The sequence below is a fragment of the Sciurus carolinensis genome, chromosome 13 (assembly GCF_902686445.1).
Source record: "Sciurus carolinensis chromosome 13, mSciCar1.2, whole genome shotgun sequence".
NCBI classification, from domain to species: Eukaryota; Metazoa; Chordata; class Mammalia; order Rodentia; family Sciuridae; genus Sciurus; species Sciurus carolinensis.
Genome location: NC_062225.1, coordinates 83,327,139 through 83,348,703, shown reverse-complemented (window position 1 = coordinate 83,348,703; position 21,565 = coordinate 83,327,139). Strand labels below are relative to the sequence as shown.

Here is a 21,565-nt window from a genome sequence, read left to right as displayed (position 1 = left end):
AATGCATCATAAACCTAATTATAAACATAAAACTAAAAATTTTGTTATAAAAGGTAAATAATTTTTTGTAGCAAATATATTTTAGATGTGACAAAAAACAAAAAAAGCACAATCGAAAAAAGCCAATTGCTTTTTTAAAATATGCTTCTCAAAAGACACAAATAAGAGAATGAAAAGACAAGGCACAAAAGGGGAGAGAAGATTGCACAGCATATGTCTAACAAGGAACATGTATCTTGAACATATAAATACACCCCAAAACACAATTTTTAAAAAAACTGAGCCGGCCGTTGGGGTATACACCTACAAATCCAGCAGCTCAGGAGGCTGAGGCAGGAGCATCACAAGTTCGAAGCCAGCCTCAGCAACTTAGTAAGGTCCTAAGCAACTTAGCAAGACCCCATCTCATAATAAAAAATAATAATAATTTTTAAAAAGGACTGGGGATATAGCTCAGTGGTAAAGCACATCTGGGTTCAATCTGTGGTACCATAAAAAAAAAAAAAAAAAAAAAAAAAAAAAACCTGAAAAGATATAGAGCTGGCAAATAAGCTTATAAAAGAATTCCCAACATTATTACTCATTAAAGAAATACAATTAAAACTAAAATCAAATACTACCACATTCCTATTAAAATAGCTGAGCTTAACAAGACTGACCAATCCTACATGTTGAGGAGGATGAGGACGTAGAACAACTGAATGCTTCTACAGACTGGTTAAAAATTAAAATGATACAAATACTTTGGGAAAACAGGTTGGCAGGTTGTCCCCTCTCCCAAGTTAACCATCTACCTACCTTTTGACCATGCCATTCCACATTTATATATTTATCCAAGAGAAATTAAAGTCTATATCTACAGCAGATATATTTATAAAAGTCAAAACTCAAAACAACCCAAATGTCCATTAACAGATGAATAGATAAATGAGGTGAGATAAATCCATACAATGGAATATTACTCAGCAAATAAAAAGGAATAAACTACTGAATAAATCATAAAATATTATGCTGAATAAAAGAAGTCAAATAACAAAATATGGGATGATTCACTTACTCAAAATTCTAAGAAAGGTAATATGGACTTGATGAGGAACAGCAGGCAGGAAGGGATTATAAAGAAGCAATAGAAAATCCTTAAGGGGAACGAATATATTCGTGATCCTGACAGTAGTAATGGTTTTATGAGTATACATATATCAAACCTTATCAAATTGTATACTTTAAATGTGTGCAGTTCACCATCAGCCAATTATAACTTCCTGAAGTTGTTTAAACACACACACACACACACACACACACACAAGGATGAGTTTTAAGGACTCACTTCCGACCGGTGTGCCTGGTCAATCTAACCATCAGCTTGCGAGCCTCTTCAGAGCTAGACTGAGTGTTCTTAACAAATGAAATCGGTTTCTCAAGACCATGTTTTTCCAAAAGCTCTGACACACTGTAAGAGAAAGAAGAATTATTTAAAATCCTGCTGCCAAACAAAAGTAGTCTAAGAATCGTTAACATATAAACAACACTTGAGTTTTAGTATTAAAACAAAGAACATCACACAATATGATCCAGTTTTCCCAATTTATGATATTAAAATATGATAATTTTTCCCAAAATAAAGTTCATAATTATTTATGAAATTTTATTTTTCCCATTGACTTTTATTAGCATATTTTTAAAAGGAGGGCATGTCTATTTCAAAATCATTTTAGCAATTTCCCTCCACTATAAAAGCAAAAATCAGTAAAATAAACCAAATACATAATTTCATTGCCCAATTTAACTCTTAACAATTCTATGGTTTTAAGGGGGTAACAGGAACAAAAAGTTATTTTAAAGTAAGACCTAAGTATCATCCAGAGACCTACAGTGTGCTGCTATTCCCTTGAGGTACTGGTGGCATAAGGTGAGTATAACTGTATCTCATCGAGATATCTTTTCTAGGTTTCATTAGGTAAACAGGTAAGAGGAATAGGGAAAAGACAACTTGTAACAGGAAACACTTGATTTATTTAACATTCTGTAAGAAATACAAGTTTATAACTTTCAGAACATAGAATAATAAGAATCAAGCCAATAATAAAGAGAGGTCCTGAGAAAAATGAATAGTTAATTCTTCATTTAACTCACATACTATGGTACCCAAAAACATTCTGTTCCCTTAAATGCAGCTTAAAATATTTTTACCCTAAAGACCCTTAATTTGAATGAATAAAATTTCTAATTAGTAGACTTGGAATTATATTTTACCATACACATTACCATTACTATAGTGGTGTTATTATCTATAATTACTCTAATTACACATTAAAAGAACAGTTTTATTCTTAACACTTTATTTGTAATACAATATTATAAAATTACATATTTATATACATAAAGTAAACCTAACAAACGATATTGACTTCTTAAATGGCAAATTAAGAATATTTCAGTCTCTTAAAGAAATAACTCAATGTTTCATCAAAAGCAAAAGAAAATTATTACCAAGTTACATGAAGGTTCTAGTACAGTTTGACCTAATTAAATATACTGTGCCCAAAAAAGTCAGGAGATAACAGATGTAATACTTGCTGCAGAAATTATCATTTCTTATGTGCCTGTTATATGTGAGGAACTTTAAATGCTTCATTAATTCCCAAATTCCATGAGTTTAGTATTAAAAATAAGGGAACCACAGGTTCAAAGATCACACAGCAAAAATGTCTAGATTTAAACACAGGTTCAGGGGTCTATAAATCCCATGCTCCTATTCTGTCATTCTGCTGTAACAAGGCAGCTGTACATTCATCACTGGGGAAATTCACTTAAAAAAAAAAAAAAAAAAACCACAATAAAAACAAAATACAAGCAGAAAAAATGACTAAAAGGCAGGCTTAGGGTCACACTTCTTGAACAGTCCCACTTACTTGGCACAGAACCAAAAAGACTTCATTTCTCTCACCTGAGAATTTGTTCCAGTTGGTCTACCATGTCGTGAAGAGTCGTGGTTAGCTCTGTCTTATGACTAAAGAATTGAAAGGATAAAAATTAAAATCAGCTCTTAGTAGTGGTTTTTAAATAAAATATAACTTTCAATTAAGTGATTTAAAAGCATGTTTTTCTTCCACTTCACATGTAACATATTTCACTGGCCAAATAAAATTTCAGGCTTTTCTTCTAAATTCATTCAAAAGTTTTCATGACTCTATCTATGGATTAAAATTAAAAAATACAAGAGTAGAACAACATTCTCTGTAACAGATTAGCCAGATAGGAGTAATTATTTTCTTAGGTAGTTTTGGTTTAGTTCTGACTCAAGGCAAAAAAAAAAAAAAAAAAGAATTTAAATTAATTGTTGCTTTTTTTATTTCATTTTTTTTTTATTTTTGAGAAAGGTAAAGTAAAATCACGATCATGTTTCCTTTTAACTGTAAGTAGGATAAGGAGCACGGCTCTGCATGCTGGCTCTCTCCAAGGCCAGGCTACACCTGTGGCCTCCCTAAGATGTCCTCGTCAGCATTCCATCTACTCAGAGGAGCCCTTCCATAGAATCATCCCATCCACATTTCCACCATCTGAGAGACTGGATGGCAGGGAGTGAAGACAGGAAAGCAAGTCCTTCTGCGGAAGCCAGTGGGTGGGGACTAGGAGAAACATTATCAAGAAAAGGATCACAAATCAGTAAGTCGTGGCACAACACAGAAAGGGGGCATGGATCTGGGGGGACGGGAAACCTTAGCAACTGCTATAAATACTTTCACCCTACATGATGTAAGTGCTCCCCACAACTCTCCTCTGAGAGCCCCAAAATGACACTCTCAGTGCCTTCCCACGGTGCTCTGAATTTCAGCAAATGCTCCAACTTGAACATGAAGCCTCATTATTTTTAAAGTGATTAATCTGCCCTGGTCTAAATCTATTTGACAACTACTCAGTGCAACTTTCAGGGATAATACTACCTTCTGAGGCTTCAAACTCGAGTGAGAGAGGGAGAAGTCGGGTACGGTCTACCTGAGTCATTCCTCAGAGCTACCTTTCATTAACGTACAGATTTAACAAATCTTTTTTAGATTATCATCTCGTAGCATTGTCATAGATATTAAGGAACACAGTGTATGTCCTTTGTGAACTGACATTGAATAAATGATTGTTCTTTTTTTGTTTTGTTTTGAGATTTATTACAAATTATAAAATGCCCAAAACAGTAAATTTTCAGCATTTAAGAGAAATGAAACACTTCACCACCTTAAGAGAACTTTTTCTTTTCTTTTTTTTTTCTCTTCCAAACCTACACCTGATGACACTGATTTCTTGTTCTTTCCTTAAATGGAAGCTGGAAGTCAATGGTTTGGTCTAGCTGACTTAGGACCAAGAGAGGAGGCAACAGCTAGCTGAGAACCCCCGAGTTTCCCACCCAGCCCACTGAGGCAGAAACCCCTCCCACTCTGCTCCTGAAACACAGGTTAGGGAGCAGCCTCTGCGCAGGAGGGAATCCTGAAATCCTTTGAATTGAGGTTTTTAAACTATGGATAATGATACTTTTCTGCAAAACGCCACTAACACAATCCTTTTTACCCGACTTTTGTTGCCTACTGAAGGACATGACTTTCAGAGGTACACTGGGTATATTCTGCCCCTCTTTACCAAGGATGTGAAGGAGAGACTGGTCATGCTCGCGTAGGTCTGGGTAAAAAACAGGTCGAGTTCCCTGTGGAAAGCCGCCCAAGCCCGACTGAAGAAGGAAAGTACTCGGCCCTACTCCACCTCCATCTAGCTTTACCACTAAGAGGATGAATGCTCCAGTCCTTTCTCAGTGGTCAGAACTTAGAACTCTGACAAGGAGAAAGGAATGACCCGACCTACAAAGCACCAATGTTTCTGTAACCTAACAGGCAGAGTCTAAGATCTTTCATCCCTCTCAAAAAGTGAAAACTGAGACAAGACTGGCAATCTAGCTGCAAATAGTACTGTAGTGAAAGGGTTGGGCTTGTCAAAAAGGTACCAGATCACAGAACTACAGAAACAGAGTTAAAAGGCCTTCCAATTACATATGGAAGAATGAACCTGCACATTTATCTCTACTCCTTTCCAAACTTGATTTAAAAGACAGTAAGTGAGAAAACAAAAGGAATGGGGAGGGCATGGGAGGGAAGTACACATAAGGGACAGAGAGAGAAAGGAGACCACAGTGGATAAGAGATGCACATAAAATTTGGAGATGCAAATTAGGTGGCTATAGACATAAAGCAGAGAAGCGTGCAACACAACTGCAAGCAGCATGGGAAGCCACCACACACGCAAAGGAGCGCCAAGGTCTGGGAGCACCAGGTGTTCTGAGAACACACAAGCACATGCACACCAGTTATAGTCCTTTCATCTCACACAGCCAGTCCGCTCTTCCAGCTCGGAAGAACACAGGGACTCCTCTCCACACAGCTGAATAGGAGTACCCAGTCCTCAAAAGTTCAAGACACACAGCTGGAAAAGGTGGAAAAGCGGCACCATTTTGAGTTAACCCAAGATAAAACATATGTTAGCATTTTAGGGTCTCACCGATTTAAATGTCCTTGTTAAGGTAAGGGTCACCTGGAAACAAGCCTGCTCACTACGAATGCAAGGTCAATCCGTTGTTTAGGGCCTTAACTATAAATCAATCTTCAGGAATAAACACAGATAAAAACTTCTAACAGTAAAGGCATAAACACAACAGAATATGAGGAAACAGAGACTGGGGTGGGGATCAAAGGCAACAGCAGAACACACATGTACGCATCTGTGAAACAAGATGAGGATGTTTTTTCAAATGAACAAGAAAAAGTTCTTAGAATTTAAATTAAAAAGACAAAAAAAAATTTTAAATTCAAAAACTGAATTAGAAGATAAAACTAAAGAAATCTTCCAGATCAAAGGTGAGAAACAGAAAGAAAAGGGCAGTAAAAATAGTATTGAATGAGAGTTACAATTAAGTAACAAAATTCACAGATCTAGCTTTTGAAAAACTGGAGTTTGAGGGAGGAGAAAAGAACATGCAAATAAACTCATCAAGGAAATAATATGTGAACATTTTGACAGGACTGAAAGTTATAAATTTTTAGTTTGTACCAGACTAGTCAATAAACATCACAACAAATTCAGACTCACAAGAAAACATTCTCGAGGTATTTCAGAACACTAAGGACAAGGATAAGATACTAAACCTTGTAAAAAAGGAAGAAAGCCACACGTAAGGGATTATTCAGAAGAGCACTGGGCATCTCAATAACCTGGAGGAGACAACAGCAATACCTTCAGACCTCTCAGGAAAAGAACATGCACCTAGAGTTCCATGCGCAGTCTAGCCTTCTACCTACCAGAAGGGTGTGATCTTGGTATTAGGAACATCAAAGAAAATAAAGGAAATTATCCAATTCAGGGAAAATAGAACCTTATATCAAAAGGAAACATAAAACCACTTAACTCTGTGTAAACAATATTACATAATCATAATGACAAAAATAAAAGAGTGATAGGAGGAATGGAAATAGAGAACAGAAAGTATTTCCATAAAAGAATGTCAAGAATGATAAAAATGTACAAAATAACAAGAGCATAACATTTCAAAGGAAGCAGGAAAAGATAAGAACAAAAAATTATGAAAGTATTTTTTGAAGGCAGGTATTCAAGGATGAAAAAAGGAGGCAGTAAACAGTTGTTTACTGTCAGTCTTCAAATTGCCTGGTTGCAACTATGTGCATACATAATATCATATTTAAAAATTAGGAGGGGAACATGTCCCTTTGGACTCCTTTATTTTACAACAGCACCTCACTTCTCTGTTTTTTATATGACACAACTTTCTTCAGGGAAAAGACCAACTGATGCACAAAAAGTCCCATATTCTGTACCGGTCTTCCTATTTTCTTCATGGCTAATTTAAATTTTTCTGTCTCAACTATAAACTAGTAGTTCCACCAAAAGGATTGATAAATCCAGGGTGAACAATTCTAGCAAGATTCCTCCTCGGGGTATTGCAATACCAGGTTCTTCATGCTGCATCACATCAGGAGGCACATGATGTCGAGCTATTTGACTATAAGTGATGCTGGCTTTGCAAAGTTGAGTAGGAAAATGGTAGTCAGATCTTGCCGTTATAAATGTAAATTTTACCTTTAAATAAAAATACTTTCTGGGATAAAGCTTTGTTACATCTCTTTACCATCTTTCATCTGATTTCAGTACAATTAATGAGTACATGAAGAAATATTTCACAGTGAATTGCAAAATGAGTGATCACTTGAATTTCATAAAAGATAAATATTTTCTAGAAAGAACAAGAGACAGAGACAAAGCAAGGAAAGAGAAAACAGATAAGGCGCTTTCTTGTTTAATATCTTATCAAGCTAATAAGAAAAATAATGACAAGAGGTTAAGGGACTTAAGTTACTAAGGCTTAGAACAGGCCTGCTGACTTTTCTTTGTGCTCTTTAATGTGTTGTAAGCAATGTGTATTCTTTTCCAGATGTAAAATAAATATTATGTACTAGACTTAAAAGAGAAACTAAAGGTATAATTGTTACCTGACTCCGAAAGAGAAAATATAAATTTGGTTTGCATACAAATCAATAACCCAAAAGCAGATACATAAGTTTCCTTTTAAATATAAAAGTACTTAAAAATTATACACATTCCTCCATCACAGGCACAGATCCTTTGAGGATTAGTCTAGTTTAAGCACCAAGAACAATTCACAGAATACAGTTAGCAGATAAATATGAAAGGGGAGTAATTAAAAACACAACCAAAAATAAAACAAAATCAATCAACACAAATCCACTATTTAAAAGATTTTTTTTTTTTTTGAACCTCTGGGTGCTCAACCACCGAGCCACATCCCCTTTTTGATTTTGCCTGAGCCTGCTGAGTCACTGGGATTACAGGTGTGTGCCACCACTCCCAGCTAAAAATAATTGTTGTGGTGATGGTGTTTTTATTTTTCAACAGATAATTATCAAATTTAACAAAATCATAGAACTTAAGTATAATTATAGTAGTACAAAATATACTAGAACATCCCATACATTGGTAAAAGAATAGGAAATTATCTCTAGACAACAGGGACTGCAGACGATTCTGTTTTCTTCTTTATATTTTTTTCACATTCCCAAAATTCTCTTTGATGAACATCTGGGGAAGCACTGCTTTTGTTTTAATGGTTAGAATAAAAGGACAATAAGACTGGCCTCTGGACTCTTACCCATATCCTCTTTGTGGCAGACATTCTAAGATGTCGTAGCAAAGAGAGAGTTGATCATTTCGTTCACAGTTATAGATGCACTCTAGTGATATTGCCATCAACTGATCCTGATCAGGAATAATTTTTTGCTGCAGCTAGAAAAATAAAACATGTTGTACTAAATGTCAATAGATTTACAGTCAGTTTCTTCATAACCCAGTACCACTGCCAAAAGAATATTAAATAGTGCAATTAATCAGCCACAGAAACAAATCTTGATTTTTGTTCAGCTTAAAGACTTTGGGGTCTTTAATAATTCTAAATGAAATCACATTTTAATTACAGAATCAGCTAGAAAAGATAATTTGTAACCCATAAGCTTTGCATCTGCTGAAAACAGACTTGTCAATTTATGACCCATTCAAGATAAAGCAGAGAGGAAAAGCATGGTGAATTGAAAAGGCAATTCATTAAAAATAATGTTTCTAACCCTGGAGCCAAATTCTTTGGGTTCCAATTACAAAAATATAAAATTCCTTAACTAATATTTAAAAATGCTAGAACCTATTAATTTTTTCAGTACGCATTATATATTACTCATTTAACTACACAGTACTGACATTCTGTTCAGAAGAAATCCAACTGTAATGTAGTCATACACAAACCACAGAACATAATCTGTATTTCTGGTGCAAAAAAATGGCCACTCCAGGCCACTTTCTATTTGCAAACCACAGATTTCCATTCTTGAGTATTTTCTAAGATACAAAACTAATCTATGTGTGCCTTGTTTTACTCCTCTATAAAACTGAAATATTAATAACACCTTCCCAAGGGAGTGTAGTGAGGACTAACCCAACTACTAAATGTGGAGGGCTTATATTATTACCACCACAGAAACTAAAATGAAAGCTTGAGAGGATTAAGTAAATAAATACCTGCAGAGCACTTATACTTTACCACCACAGAAACCAAATGAAAGCCTGAAACTACTTTATTCTGAGTTCTTTTCAACAAAAAGTAAGTTTAGGATAATTTCTGTAATAATGATCTCCTGAATTTCACCATTTTCATAGAAACTCACCAATATACACAGAACAGATGGGAAAGTAATGGAGAGAGCCGCCAAACAAAGGCATTTTCTTAGCAGAAAACTCAAATCGATGCAAATAAAAAAAATTCAAGGTTACCAGGGAAACAAAGTTTTCCAAAGCTGCTGAGTCAAAGGACTTACATACATGTCCACAGGTATTAAGAAAAAAAAAAAATCATCATTAATTTGGCACTAATATTTGACAAAGGATTGCCCAAAGTTGCAAAGACAATAAGTGGTGACAAAAGGACAGAGCACAATAAAAATGGTATCATTATAAATTAATGAAAATAACTAACTTTTCCTGGTTTCTTATCTTGTGGCAGCTTCCAGTTCTATGTGCTTGCATATATCAATTTATAAATCCTCATAACAATCCTTTAAGATTATTTCTAGTCTTATTTACATTGTACATGCAGGGTAAACCTAAGTGCTGAGAGGTCAAATGATTTGCTCATGCTCGTAAGGTTGGGAGGTGGCAAAGCCAGGATTCAAATCCAGACCATTGGCTCCAGAGCCCAAACTGAGCAACACAGGCTCTCAGAATGCTGCAGTGGAGCTTACATGCAGGAAGACTGAAGAGACCGAGGGGAAAATACAGGAATATGTAACTCAAATATGGTCAGGACACACCCCAGCAAGATGAAACACTGAAACTAGCTTCAGTCAAGGAACAATTTGGGAAACCATATGAAAATAGCACAGGTCCTTGATGCTTTATTTGATCTTCAGATTTGCTGCCTTGGACACATTCAAAGAGCCACTTTTAAATTCAATGTTCTAGAGTTTGTATTCAATCATGTATGCTCAAAATCTTATGCAGAAAAATCCTTCAGTAGTCCTGCAATATGAAGGGTAAAGAATGAACTTCTTTGCTTTTTACCCAAAATCCTTCATGGTCATATGCCAGCCCACTTTTCTAGTGCCATAAACCACTTACCCTACACAAAGTTTTGTTTTACCCAAATTAAATTACAGCAGGAACAAGGTATCTGTGGGAAATTGACTCCAGGACCCTTGCAAATATCAAAATCTGTAGACACTCACGTCTCTTATATAAAAGGACATAGAATTTGTATATGACTTACATATATCCACCTATGTATTTACTTGATCTCTAGATTACCTATAATACCTAAAACAATGTAAATGCTAAGTAAATAGTTGCAAGGTCTATACATGCCCAGTACGGTTCCATTTTGTTTAATGTTTTGATCCATGGTTGGCTGACTCCATGGCAGGTTAATTCTAAGCACAAGGAAATTTGAGCAGTGGATGCAGAGTTCATGCATATGGAGGGTTGGCAGTACTTGCGTTGATCTAAATACTATGTAAGCTTGATTATATCTACTTGTCTCAGTTCACTTCTACCTGGAATGTCTTCTCAAGAACAAAGGTTTAAATGATAATAAATGAATCAGATGTTATTATCCTAGGTACATGTATGATTACATGACCTGTGTAATTCTATATCATGTATATTGTATCAAAATGTATTCTACTGTCACATATAAATAATTAGAATTTTAAAAAAGAACATAGGTTTACCAACTGTCCTATACCTACCTAGTAATTCAGTTTTATTTCCATTAGATTTTGACTTAAAATGGACTTTTCCAGATTTCCATGGTCCCTGGAATAAGTTCAATACATGCTAGTCCAATAAAAACATACTTTTATTACTCTCATTCAAGGATCCCTTTTTCTTTCTGTATTCTTATAGCACCTTTTTGTTCTCTTATGACATTCAGTAACTTCCCTAAGACAATCTATGTGTACATGAATCACAATGCTCAAATTGATGAGACACTTCCTTATGCCTGTCATACTTCCTACACAAAGTCTCACTGTAGACAAACTAAGACACACTCTTTCCCATCTTCATCATTCTTTTCCCAGCTTCTCAGTGGTCACTATTAAACCATCTTTTGCCCTTTTTCAAACTAAAAAAAGACACCCTGCACAGGATGTTGTAAGTTGATACAATGGGCCTTTCAAACATGGGGAACAGGCTACCATCTGCACTGCAAAGCAAGGTAAAGTGCAAGAGAATCAATTTCAAAAAATAAAAACTTAAAATTATACACTATACTGCAAAAAAGAACACAGATAATGAGAGGATAGCTGAAAAACACCAGAGAATCAAGTAATAAAAGAAGTCAGTAAGGAAGAATACAAAATTAACATACAGCATCAATAGCTTTCATATTCACACACACACACACAAAAAAAAAAAAACAGGAAATGAGGGAAGAGAAAACTTCATTTGTAACAGAAACAGAAATTTAAAATAGAATAAATTTAAGAAATATGCAAAACCTATCAAACTTCTTAAACACTCCTAAAACATTTAAAAGGACAAACAAATAGAATAATATATCCTACTCTTGAAGAGGGTGAAAGAACATTAATGTAGTAATCACACTATGTTGATTTATAAATTCAATATAATCATAATGAAATACAAATAAGCTGTCAGAGAATTAAACGAGCTGATGCCAAAGTTAAATGGAAAACAAACATCCAAGAATAGCTTTAAAAAATACTTGGAAAAAAAATCATGAAAGCACAAAGGAATACTATGCTTAGCCAACATTAAAACACTCCAGCTGGTGCAGTGGCACACACCAACTGTCCTACACCTACCTAGTAATTCAGTTTTATTTCCATTTGACTTTGACTTAAAATGGACTTTTCCCCAGCAGCTCGGGAGGCTGAAGCAAGAGGATCATGAGTTCAAAAGCAGTCTCAGCAAAAGCAAGGTGCTTATCAATTCAGAGTCCCTGTCTCTAAATAAAATACAAGATAGGACTGGGGATGTGGCTCAGTGGCCGAGTGTGACAAAATTCAATCCCCCCAACAACAACAACAAAATACTCCAAAATCTCTATAATTAAAACAATATGTAGTAGGGTATGGACAGACAAACCACCAGTCTCTCTTCCTAGAATTTTTCTTAGTCCTAAGTCAGATCTGCCCTGTCTATCCTCCGTCTCTACATGTTTTTGACCTTGACGTTTATATTCCAGATAATTTCTTAAATTGTCTATTCCTTTGAATCCATCCATTTAAAGTTATGCTTTTATTAAAATTTCAATTCTATAAATTCCAATTGACTCAATTTCAAATCCTAGCTAATTTTTTCAGTTTCTCCATTCCATCTCATGTCTTTGGTTTTTTTCCTCATGTCTTACATATTGAAAATATTTATTTCATAGTCTATATCTGATCATCTATTATCAGAGTGGGAGGGAAGCAAGGGCTGCCTGTAAATCTTGGTTATAAATATTTTCCTTTGGATTTTGAAAAACTGAATTGTGAACTTGTCTTCATCAAGCTTTATCCATAATATGCTTACATGATCTGTTCAAAAGTGAATCCCTCGGAGGAGTTTTGCTTTTGCTACCACCAAGAGAACCAGGTCCAATTTCATCACAGATAATAGGGAAATGTGAAGTCAAATGAAACACTGATGATAACCAAGGCTATTATTAGAAGAGGCCAAAAAGAAATCCCCTGCCTGCCCCTACCCATCTAATGCAAAGTACATGCCAGCCCGGGCATGTCTCTTTGCTGTCTTCATGTGCCAATGGGTATGTAGCTTTCTATTCAACACCTCCACTGACAATATGGCTGTTAAGTGTGGAAAAGAAAACCACACCCCTCACCGCAAGCAATCACTAGCTTCTCCTCATAAGAGTTTCTCTGACTTCCTTCTGCTTCACTTTGGCCAGCAGGAATTTCCCTTACTTTCTTTAAAGCTCAGTTACACAGGTAAACATCTTCTTAATAATTAAATGAGTAATTCTAAATATTTAGAGTAAAAGAATTTTCAGAACATTTAGTTAATGATGCTGCCAGAAACAAGTTTATTTCTATCTTTATGTTTTCTTGAGTTTTCCAGGAATTCTATAGTAAATATTAAATTAGAAAAAGATTATTTTAAAATTAAAATTGCCCACTGAATTATGCAATTAGAAAGGAACTTCAAAGATGTTACTTTAACAAAGCTAAGTAGTATATTCTCATTGGTTAAAAGAAGAAAACGGACATTAAAAACAGTTGTTCCCAATCCTGGCTTTCCATCCCAATCACTGGATAAACTGTCAAAGGTGTACCCCAAGACCCCACCCACCAAACTGTAATTCATTATATCTGGAGTGGGCATAGAAAACTCTTTTTTACATGGCTCTGCTCCACATACACATTCCAAACTCTCTAGACTGGAAGATAGAAAACACTGTGAGAAGGCAGGAGATTCTGTCCCCAAGACATGAATGCCCAGAACCCCTCCACGTTTCACTTTCCAATGACAGGTGCAATCAAAGAGTAATAGCTTACAATCAGAAAAGAGTGTTTTAGGAGTTACAGAAGGAACCTGGCACGCAGGTGCAGAGCAGCCCATGGAGGAGTTTCAAGACCTCCTTTTTTTATCACTGTGACTCTGGCCAACTGAATAATGGCTCCTAAGTATTCCCTCCCCTCTTCCAATCAGAGGATTGCTCTTCTCTGCCTTTTAACATCAGGCTTGACCATCAAACTGTCTTCTGCCACAGGAACTTGAGGAAGTGATTTGAGCTACTTTTCAGCTAAAGTTTTAAGTCACTAGGGGGGGTCTAGTATTGTTTTCCTGGGCCACAGGAAATGAAAAGAAAATACTTTTTCTGCCTGAGTTGTCAAATGAATAAGACATGGAACACAGCAGAAGCCCAACTGCAGCAGATATGACACTTATGAGAAATTAGCATTTGCTGTTGCACGCTATTTAAGATGTGGAGATCATTTGTTAATGCAGCATAGTTGATCTAAGCTGTCTGATACAGAAGCCTCTACTCCTGTTATTAAAATACTCTACAACAATCATGGCAGATCTAAAGAATCTTCTTTTCATAAACAATTTACTAAAATACAAAAATACTCTCAGTACAATCTTAGTCAAGCAAATAAACATAAGAGATCTAAAGTACCACAATGGAACCAAGTTTCAGCCCTTCTCCATTTCTCCTGCCAAAGTGAACTGAGCACTTGTTCACTACTAGGCACCATGCTATTTCATGGTAATAAAGAGATGAATGAGATACAGAGGAGAAATATAGGAAAGAAAGACAAAGGTGAATAAATAATTCCAACACAGTGTGATAAGGGCTATAATAGAGGCAAGTACAAAGACCTGTCAGAGCACAGAGAAGTCAAGGAAGATTGCACAGTAGGGAGAATCTAAAAGAGCAGTACTTGAAGGATAGGCAGTTATCTGGCAGGGGTGAAAGGGAGGAATCACCATTCTAAACAAAGGAAATAGACCATAAAACAGGAGAGTCTGACAGGTCAAAGAGTTGAGAAGCTCACTGTGAATGGCCTTCTGTTCTCATGGAGAGAAACAAGGCTGAAGAGAGAGGCAGGTGAAGGCACAGGCCCTCCCGGCCTCTCTACTTTGATGTTCACATATCTCAATGAAGGCAAATGGCTGTATGTTTTATTCAAAAGGCTCATGCTAAATTGCCAAGTAGAAACAACAAAAAGCTGACTACATACAAAGGATTTACAAGATTCCGTAAAGAAGAATATCACAAACAAGATTACTGGAAAGAATTTAGAGTCACTTCTTTCTGCCTCATAAAACATTCATATTCAATCCATCCTGTTTCCCGCATAGTGTTCTGCTGCCATAAGCAACCCACCTCAACTCACAGTAAACCATACAAATTTAAAATCAGAATACTAAGTACAGACTGCTTATGAGAAGATGGAAAATTTTAAGTAACTAATGAGTAGACATATTTCTGAAAGACGAACCTTTTAGAAACCAAAAACCTACGATGTAGCAATGTTTTCCTTCAAATTTTCAATATGCCGGTCTATGACTATATATCTTGGTGGACTTACTAACAAAAGCTAGGGCAAGAAAATAGACTCAATCAAAATTTAAAATTCAAAGAAGTCTGAAATGTCTTTTGCTTGAAACGAAATCTAATGTTTTGAAAATCACTATAAAGTCAGTGCCTCAAGGGACGGTGCCATCTTGCTTGAGTCCCCTTCAACAGAAAGGGAGGCACTATCACTAGAAATAGCACATTTGGGAGCCGAGTGGTCAACGGTCTGTGGAACAACGTGCCTAAGTCTTATTGTGACTACTGCGATACATACCTCAGCCATGACTGCACCTGTGAGAAAGACACATTGCAGTGGCAGGAAACACAGGGAATGTGAAAGACTCTATCAGAAATGGATGGAAGAACAGGCTCAGAGCCTGACTGACAAAACAACAGCTGCATCTCAACAAGGAAAGATACCTCCTACTCCATTCTCTGCACCTCCTCCAGCAGGTGCTATGATCCCACCTCCCCCTAATCTACCGGGTCCTCCTCACCCTGGTATGATGCCGGCACCTCATATGGGAGGCCCTCCCATGATGCTAATGATGGGCCCACCTCCTCCTGGGATGATGCCGGTGGGACCTGCTCCTGGAGTGAGGCCACCCATGGGAGGCCACATGCCAGTGGCCTCAATGATGAGACCTCCTGCGCGGCCCATGGTGGTGCCCACTCGGCCAGGAATGTCACGACCAGACAGGTAAGGATGGAGGGGAGCCTCTTTCAGTTTCATACTATTTGTTCTACTTCACCAGGGATCATGGTGCTGTGATTGGGTGTTTTCTAACAGTATGATGACAAAGACTTGCTCCCCATTTCTATCAAAGAACATAGTTCCAGAGGGGAGAAATGGAAAGAAAAAGTACAGTTTTCATTTGTATTGTGAAATGTGAAAATAAAGTTGTCAGATCTTCAAAAAAAAAAAAGTAGCATATTTGATTTGTGGCCAAAGTAAGATACTGCCAAATGCAAAACTATGTTGCACTTAACAAAATGACTTTACCACCAGAGAATCTGAACCCTTTAGAATTTCAAAGCTAGGCAGTGGTCTTAAGCAGATATAACAGTGATTAAGAATAATTACAAGATACCCTTATAAGAGCTTAAAGATTTTCATAAACCATTTGAATGTCATCTCCTATTAGCGGTATCATACAACAGTTAAGAACACAGCTGTGGTGTTAAAATACTATGTCTGAATGCAGGTTCTTCTACCTACTTGTGTAACCCTGGGCTAGAATACAACTTTCCTTTCCTCTATATTAAGATAATAAAATCATCTACTTCATAGGCTATTAATTAAATGGTTTAACATCTGCAATACTATGCTGTAAGACTATCAAACTGTTAGTCTTCTTGGTATTAACAGTTTCCAACATGTAGCATAGTCCACAAACTTTAGAACAAACGAATCGAAACAAACAATTTTATAAACTTTTTAAAAATTTTCATATTACACTACTGAAACACTTTTAAAGAAAGACAACCACTTTCTATGTAAAGGGATATTATTTACAAAGTCTTTTATAAAAATTTATAAATGAAACATATTTCTACAAATAAAAAAAGTGCAAAGAATTTTAAGAAGTTAGAATTTGTACTTACATCTGGTTTGGAATGCTGAAATATCTTCAGGGGAAATTTTAAATCCCCTTTAGCTAAAGTTACTAAATATTCTTTTAATAGCTCATTAGCTACACCGGGAGACTGTTTCTCACAGCGATGGAGAAACGGAACCATCCATTGGTAGGCACTTGTCACATATTTGTCTTCAGAACACTGAAAGAATAATTAATTTAAAAAAAAAAACAAGCATTACATATTGTATTTTCCCAAACAAGCTTACCAGCAATCGGAGATGTCAAGCAGGGGAAGCCCCACACTTTCTAAAACAGATACTGCAAGTCACCACCTCACATGTACCAACAGGCAGCAGAGAATGAGTCACCTTCTACCTGGAAGGGCTAGAGCAACAATACCGCTATGGCCCAACTCCCCAGAACAAAACTGATCTGAGGTTCCAAATGGACTAGGCCCAGCTCTGGAAGACACACATGCCACTACATAGTCATGAGGCCCTCTAGAGCAAAGAGGATCTACCCAGAAGAAGGGTGAGAAAGAGACTATGTGAAGAGGCAGAGAGGGAGACATTAGACCATCAGAAAAAGTGAAAGGGAAAAAGGCACAGGGACAGACGAGAGATGAGCCAAGAGCCTCTGGAAAGGGAGAGACTTGGGATACAGACTCACTTAGAAAATTCCAGAATTTCTCCTTTCCTTTCCTCTTCTAATTTTGCTCCTTTATATCCACCTTCACAAAATTCCCAATGACACTGATAATTTTACTCATTATCCCTAAAATTATGCAATTGTTTCTTTTAATTACCCCAAGAGATCCACCTGAGTATCTTACGGGGTGTCCCATGTACAACAAAAACCAAGTAGCACTAGGTTGATTACAGGGAAAAGAAAGTGAGAAAAAAGAGAAGTTAGGGTCAGAGAGGAAAAAGGAGGATGGATTAGAAGGGACAGGTGATAGAGGGATAGAGAGAGAGGAAGAGAAACAATACAAGAGAGGATGGGAGAGAAAAAGAGGAGTCCAATAAAAGGCAAGCGAAGTATAACAACAGTCAACACAGGTTAGTATTCCTTCAGTAACATATCCATGATGTTTGATTTGGGAGGGAAAAAAAAAAATCAAGAAACTTTTATGTACTAAGTTTTCAAGTTTGAAGAACATTTCATTTTTTGGTTCAAGACACATATTAGTCAAAGTACAGATAATGCTTAAAAAGAAAGTTAAAATAGAACTTACGCCATTCATCAGTAATCTTAGTTTTTCAATGTCTTTCATCTGCTGGAGTTCTTTCAAGGTTAGGGTTAAGTCACAACCAGCTTCATAAACCAGTGTTTCCAAAGTAACCAAATTATCACACAGAACTAGCAAACCAGGAATATGCCGCTCCATTCCAAGTCGAATAAGTGACAACGCACAGTCGACCTAATATTGAAAAGTAACAGTAAGTTCCTGAGTAACATATATTTCTCAGACATTCTGAAGTAAAAGCCTACAGTATAGAATCTAAATTCTTATAACCATTTTTTAAATTCCATTATTAGAAACATATTTTTTTACCATGAAAGCAGAGTTCTTTATCATATATGTCAAACTGAACTGTTTCAAAAGACTCTATTGGTAAGAAATACAGAGAATAAAGATACTTAAGGAAGGATACCCATCTTAAGTTCACAGAGCAGTTTTACATTCATGTCTCCAATTCTCACGACATATGAACAGAGAGGGGAAAGTAACAGCTAGTGGTAACAAAGCCAAATCAATCTTACTTTACTACATCACTCTGCTTCCCAAAACAGCAACTGTCCCCAGGGTTTTCTGTTCAGGCACTGTTCTTCCACAGTGCCTCCCATACAGAAGGCATTAAATAAATATTTGCTGATTAACTAATTCTGGTACAAACATTTCTTTGGCTCAATTCACTTAGGTTTCATCAGATAAAAGCAAAGAATAATTTCCCTCTAGATACACGACAGATTGTCATTTGTCCTGTAACTTGATCAACTTTATGGAGTGACATGTACAACACAAACCAAGTGTTGTACGGATGGTAAAACATCTGTCATGGCCTACACCCATGATCTTTCACACTACCCGAGTCTCCTGCCCCTAGACTAACAATTATTTACTGAGGGCTTACTACGAGTTAACATCATTACAAGCACTAGGAACACAAAGCTGAATGTGTCAAGGCCTCTACCTTCAAAGGTTCCTCAGTCTAGGAAGGCAAATCAACCAGTTGGTCGACACTGGAAGGAGTGAGGTAAATGCTGTGACTGACCAGGATCCAAACAGCACTGAGCCCGTCCTGAGGGTGCCACAGCTTCCCAGGTGAGGGAACATGTCAAATGGGCCTGAAGAACCCATGGGCTTTAGTGAAGGAGAGCAGCATGGAAGGCAGGGAGGCAGAGTGCACTGTCATCTAGCTTCACCAGACAGGTGCAATGTCAAGGGCGAGACAGCTGGAGTCCTAAGGAGGAAGGCGCCACATAACGAGGAAAGTGGCCACACTAAAGAATTTGCAATTTATCCTGAAACACAATACTCTAAAGGTTTCCACTGAGGCTGGTCGTAAGCAGATTTACACTTTGGAAAGAACAGTCAGTATTTACTGAATGATGAATTAATCTGAATGATGATGAGTTGAAATTGCCTAGACTGAAAGTAGGGAGACTAGTCAAGAGAACTGCAGCTGTCGGCATGGGGGAGAATCCTGGTGGAAATATCCTGACTCACCCACCCATTCATTCATTCATTTATTCATGTGGGATAAATAAAGTCAAACACTATGTACTGGGCAAAAAAGCTAATGAGCCAAGCTAAGACAGTATAAATGAAGACACACAGGTGAAGAAAAATAACAAATAATTAGGAAACGAACTATGAAGTTTGTTCATACCAGAGAAGAGCATGAGTAAGAGGGAAGAGGAGTCAACAATGATGGCCTGCGTTTTTCCTTTAAGTCAAAGGGTGGGCATAACAGAACAACATCAAAAATGAGAACCCTGCATTGAACGTGTTGCCACTCAGTAGCCTGTGGAATAGCTCAATGCAGAGGTCCAATATAGGTCCCAAAACAAGACAACAAAACTTGCAGCTGAAGTAAACATACATGGCTGGAGATACCACTCAGGAACTCTCGGCACATAAATCGGAGAGGTGTTTGGTGAGAAGACCTGAAGGGGCCACACTTGTAGACAAGAATAAGTGACAGGAGAAGCAATCTGGGAAACAGTGATAAGGGACAAGCCAAAGAATGTAAGCCACAGGAGCTGACTAAAATTGCTAGGACAAGGACAACAAAACAATGAAATGTTATCACAGACACCTAAGAAGAGATTTCAGGAAAGTTGTAAATGGTGTCAAAGGACAAGATGTTGAATTAGAAATGAAGGGAACTGGATATTAAGAGGTGAACTGTTAGCCTTTCTGGAAACAGTTTCAGTAGTGTGGTATAAACAGCCAGACTGGGAAAATGAGGAGTAAGCAAAAACTGATAAACCAAGAGCAGAGTGACTATTTCTAGGCTGAGATATGATGGAAACAAGAAGCTAAAACAAAAGCCAAAGGGAGATTTTTGAGGTTATAAAAGAGGCAGGATATGAACTTTCTGTCCTAAAAGGGGGTGGGGGCAGTAAGACTCAGTGATGTAGGAAAAGTTAAAGACGAGTGACAGAGAAAATATTTGATGAATTCTGAAAATCCTAAGCAGGCAGGAGTGTGGAATCTGGAGTACAAGTAAAGAGAGAGTTGCTTTGCATGTAAGGTGAGAACACTCTTCCACTGGGAAGAGCTTCAAGTGGCGGGGTGGATGGGAGTTCTCAAGTTGTCAAATGAAGTACAAAGCAAGATCACTTTCTAAGACTGATGAGGGAAGGGATGGGATGCAATGCACAGAGGAGAAGGAAGGAGAGCACAAAGGCAAACTGCTGCAAGGCCACCCAAAGTCAATGGAAGACTGAGGGATTGACAGGGGAACACGAAGAGAGCAAAGACTGTCGCAAATAGGTATCGGGGAGGATGAAGCAAAAGTAGGTAAAACAGGAGGCATCTGGTATTAATGTATAAAAGTTTTTTACTTAATTCCTAGTAATAAAGAGATGATTCATGTTTCAAAGGATATATCTACTTTCATAACAATTTTAAAAAGAACTCATGAATTTTCAGAAACCATTAAAATCTGATGCATAACTGTGCAAGTAATAGTTTGAGCACATAATACCTTAGCAATTGATACACACCAATTTTTTCTGATACAAATTCATCTTTTCAATATCAACTTTGAATTTGTTGCCTTCCCAAATAGTAAAAATGTATTAAAATCAAATTACTGACACTTTAAATGAAAGTAAACTCTAACACAATTTATAGAATTATACCATATACCCCAAGTCTCAAAAGGAAAAAAATCACCACTATGAACATTTTCCTAAACCAACAAGTTTTGATGAAGGCATTTATAGGCACAAGGAAAAAGAAGTCCCACACCAATTAAAATTCAAAAATGTGAAAAAATATAAAATCGTGTCAGATATCACTTTGATTGCCACACAAAACACCAATACCTTACAAAGTTTAAAAACTCCTTCTAAATGTTTTCAAATAAATAAGAAAAAATACAAGTCAATCAAGTAAAGCACCCCAAATCATTCTTTCTTCCTTTAATTATCCTTCATTATTCAAAAAATAAGATACTTATGAATTATTGCTAGACTATTAAAATTTTTAAATTTCAGAAAGTTCTGTAGTTTTTGTTTTTTTTTTGTTGTTGTTGTTGTTTTTTGTCGTTGTTGTTTTGTGTGTGGTGCTGGGGACTGAACCCAGGGCTTC

At 36.7% G+C, this 21,565-nt stretch overlaps 1 protein-coding gene and 1 pseudogene across 1 annotated transcript in view; one reads left to right on the top strand and one right to left on the bottom strand.

Moving 5' to 3' along the window:
• Nbas (NBAS subunit of NRZ tethering complex) overlaps positions 1 to 21,565 on the bottom strand; it is a 342,733-nt gene that overhangs the window by 179,219 nt on the left and 141,949 nt on the right. The window contains exons 24-28 of the mRNA XM_047522365.1: positions 17,975 to 18,160; positions 16,766 to 16,939; positions 8,219 to 8,352; positions 2,948 to 3,010; positions 1,328 to 1,450 (exon numbers count right to left, since the gene is read on the bottom strand). Of these exons, the coding sequence (XP_047378321.1) occupies positions 1,328 to 1,450; positions 2,948 to 3,010; positions 8,219 to 8,352; positions 16,766 to 16,939; positions 17,975 to 18,160 (680 nt within the window). The remainder of the gene's footprint in view (positions 1 to 1,327; positions 1,451 to 2,947; positions 3,011 to 8,218; positions 8,353 to 16,765; positions 16,940 to 17,974; positions 18,161 to 21,565) is intronic.
• On the top strand, positions 10,090 to 15,864 carry LOC124963504 (U1 small nuclear ribonucleoprotein C-like; annotated as a pseudogene).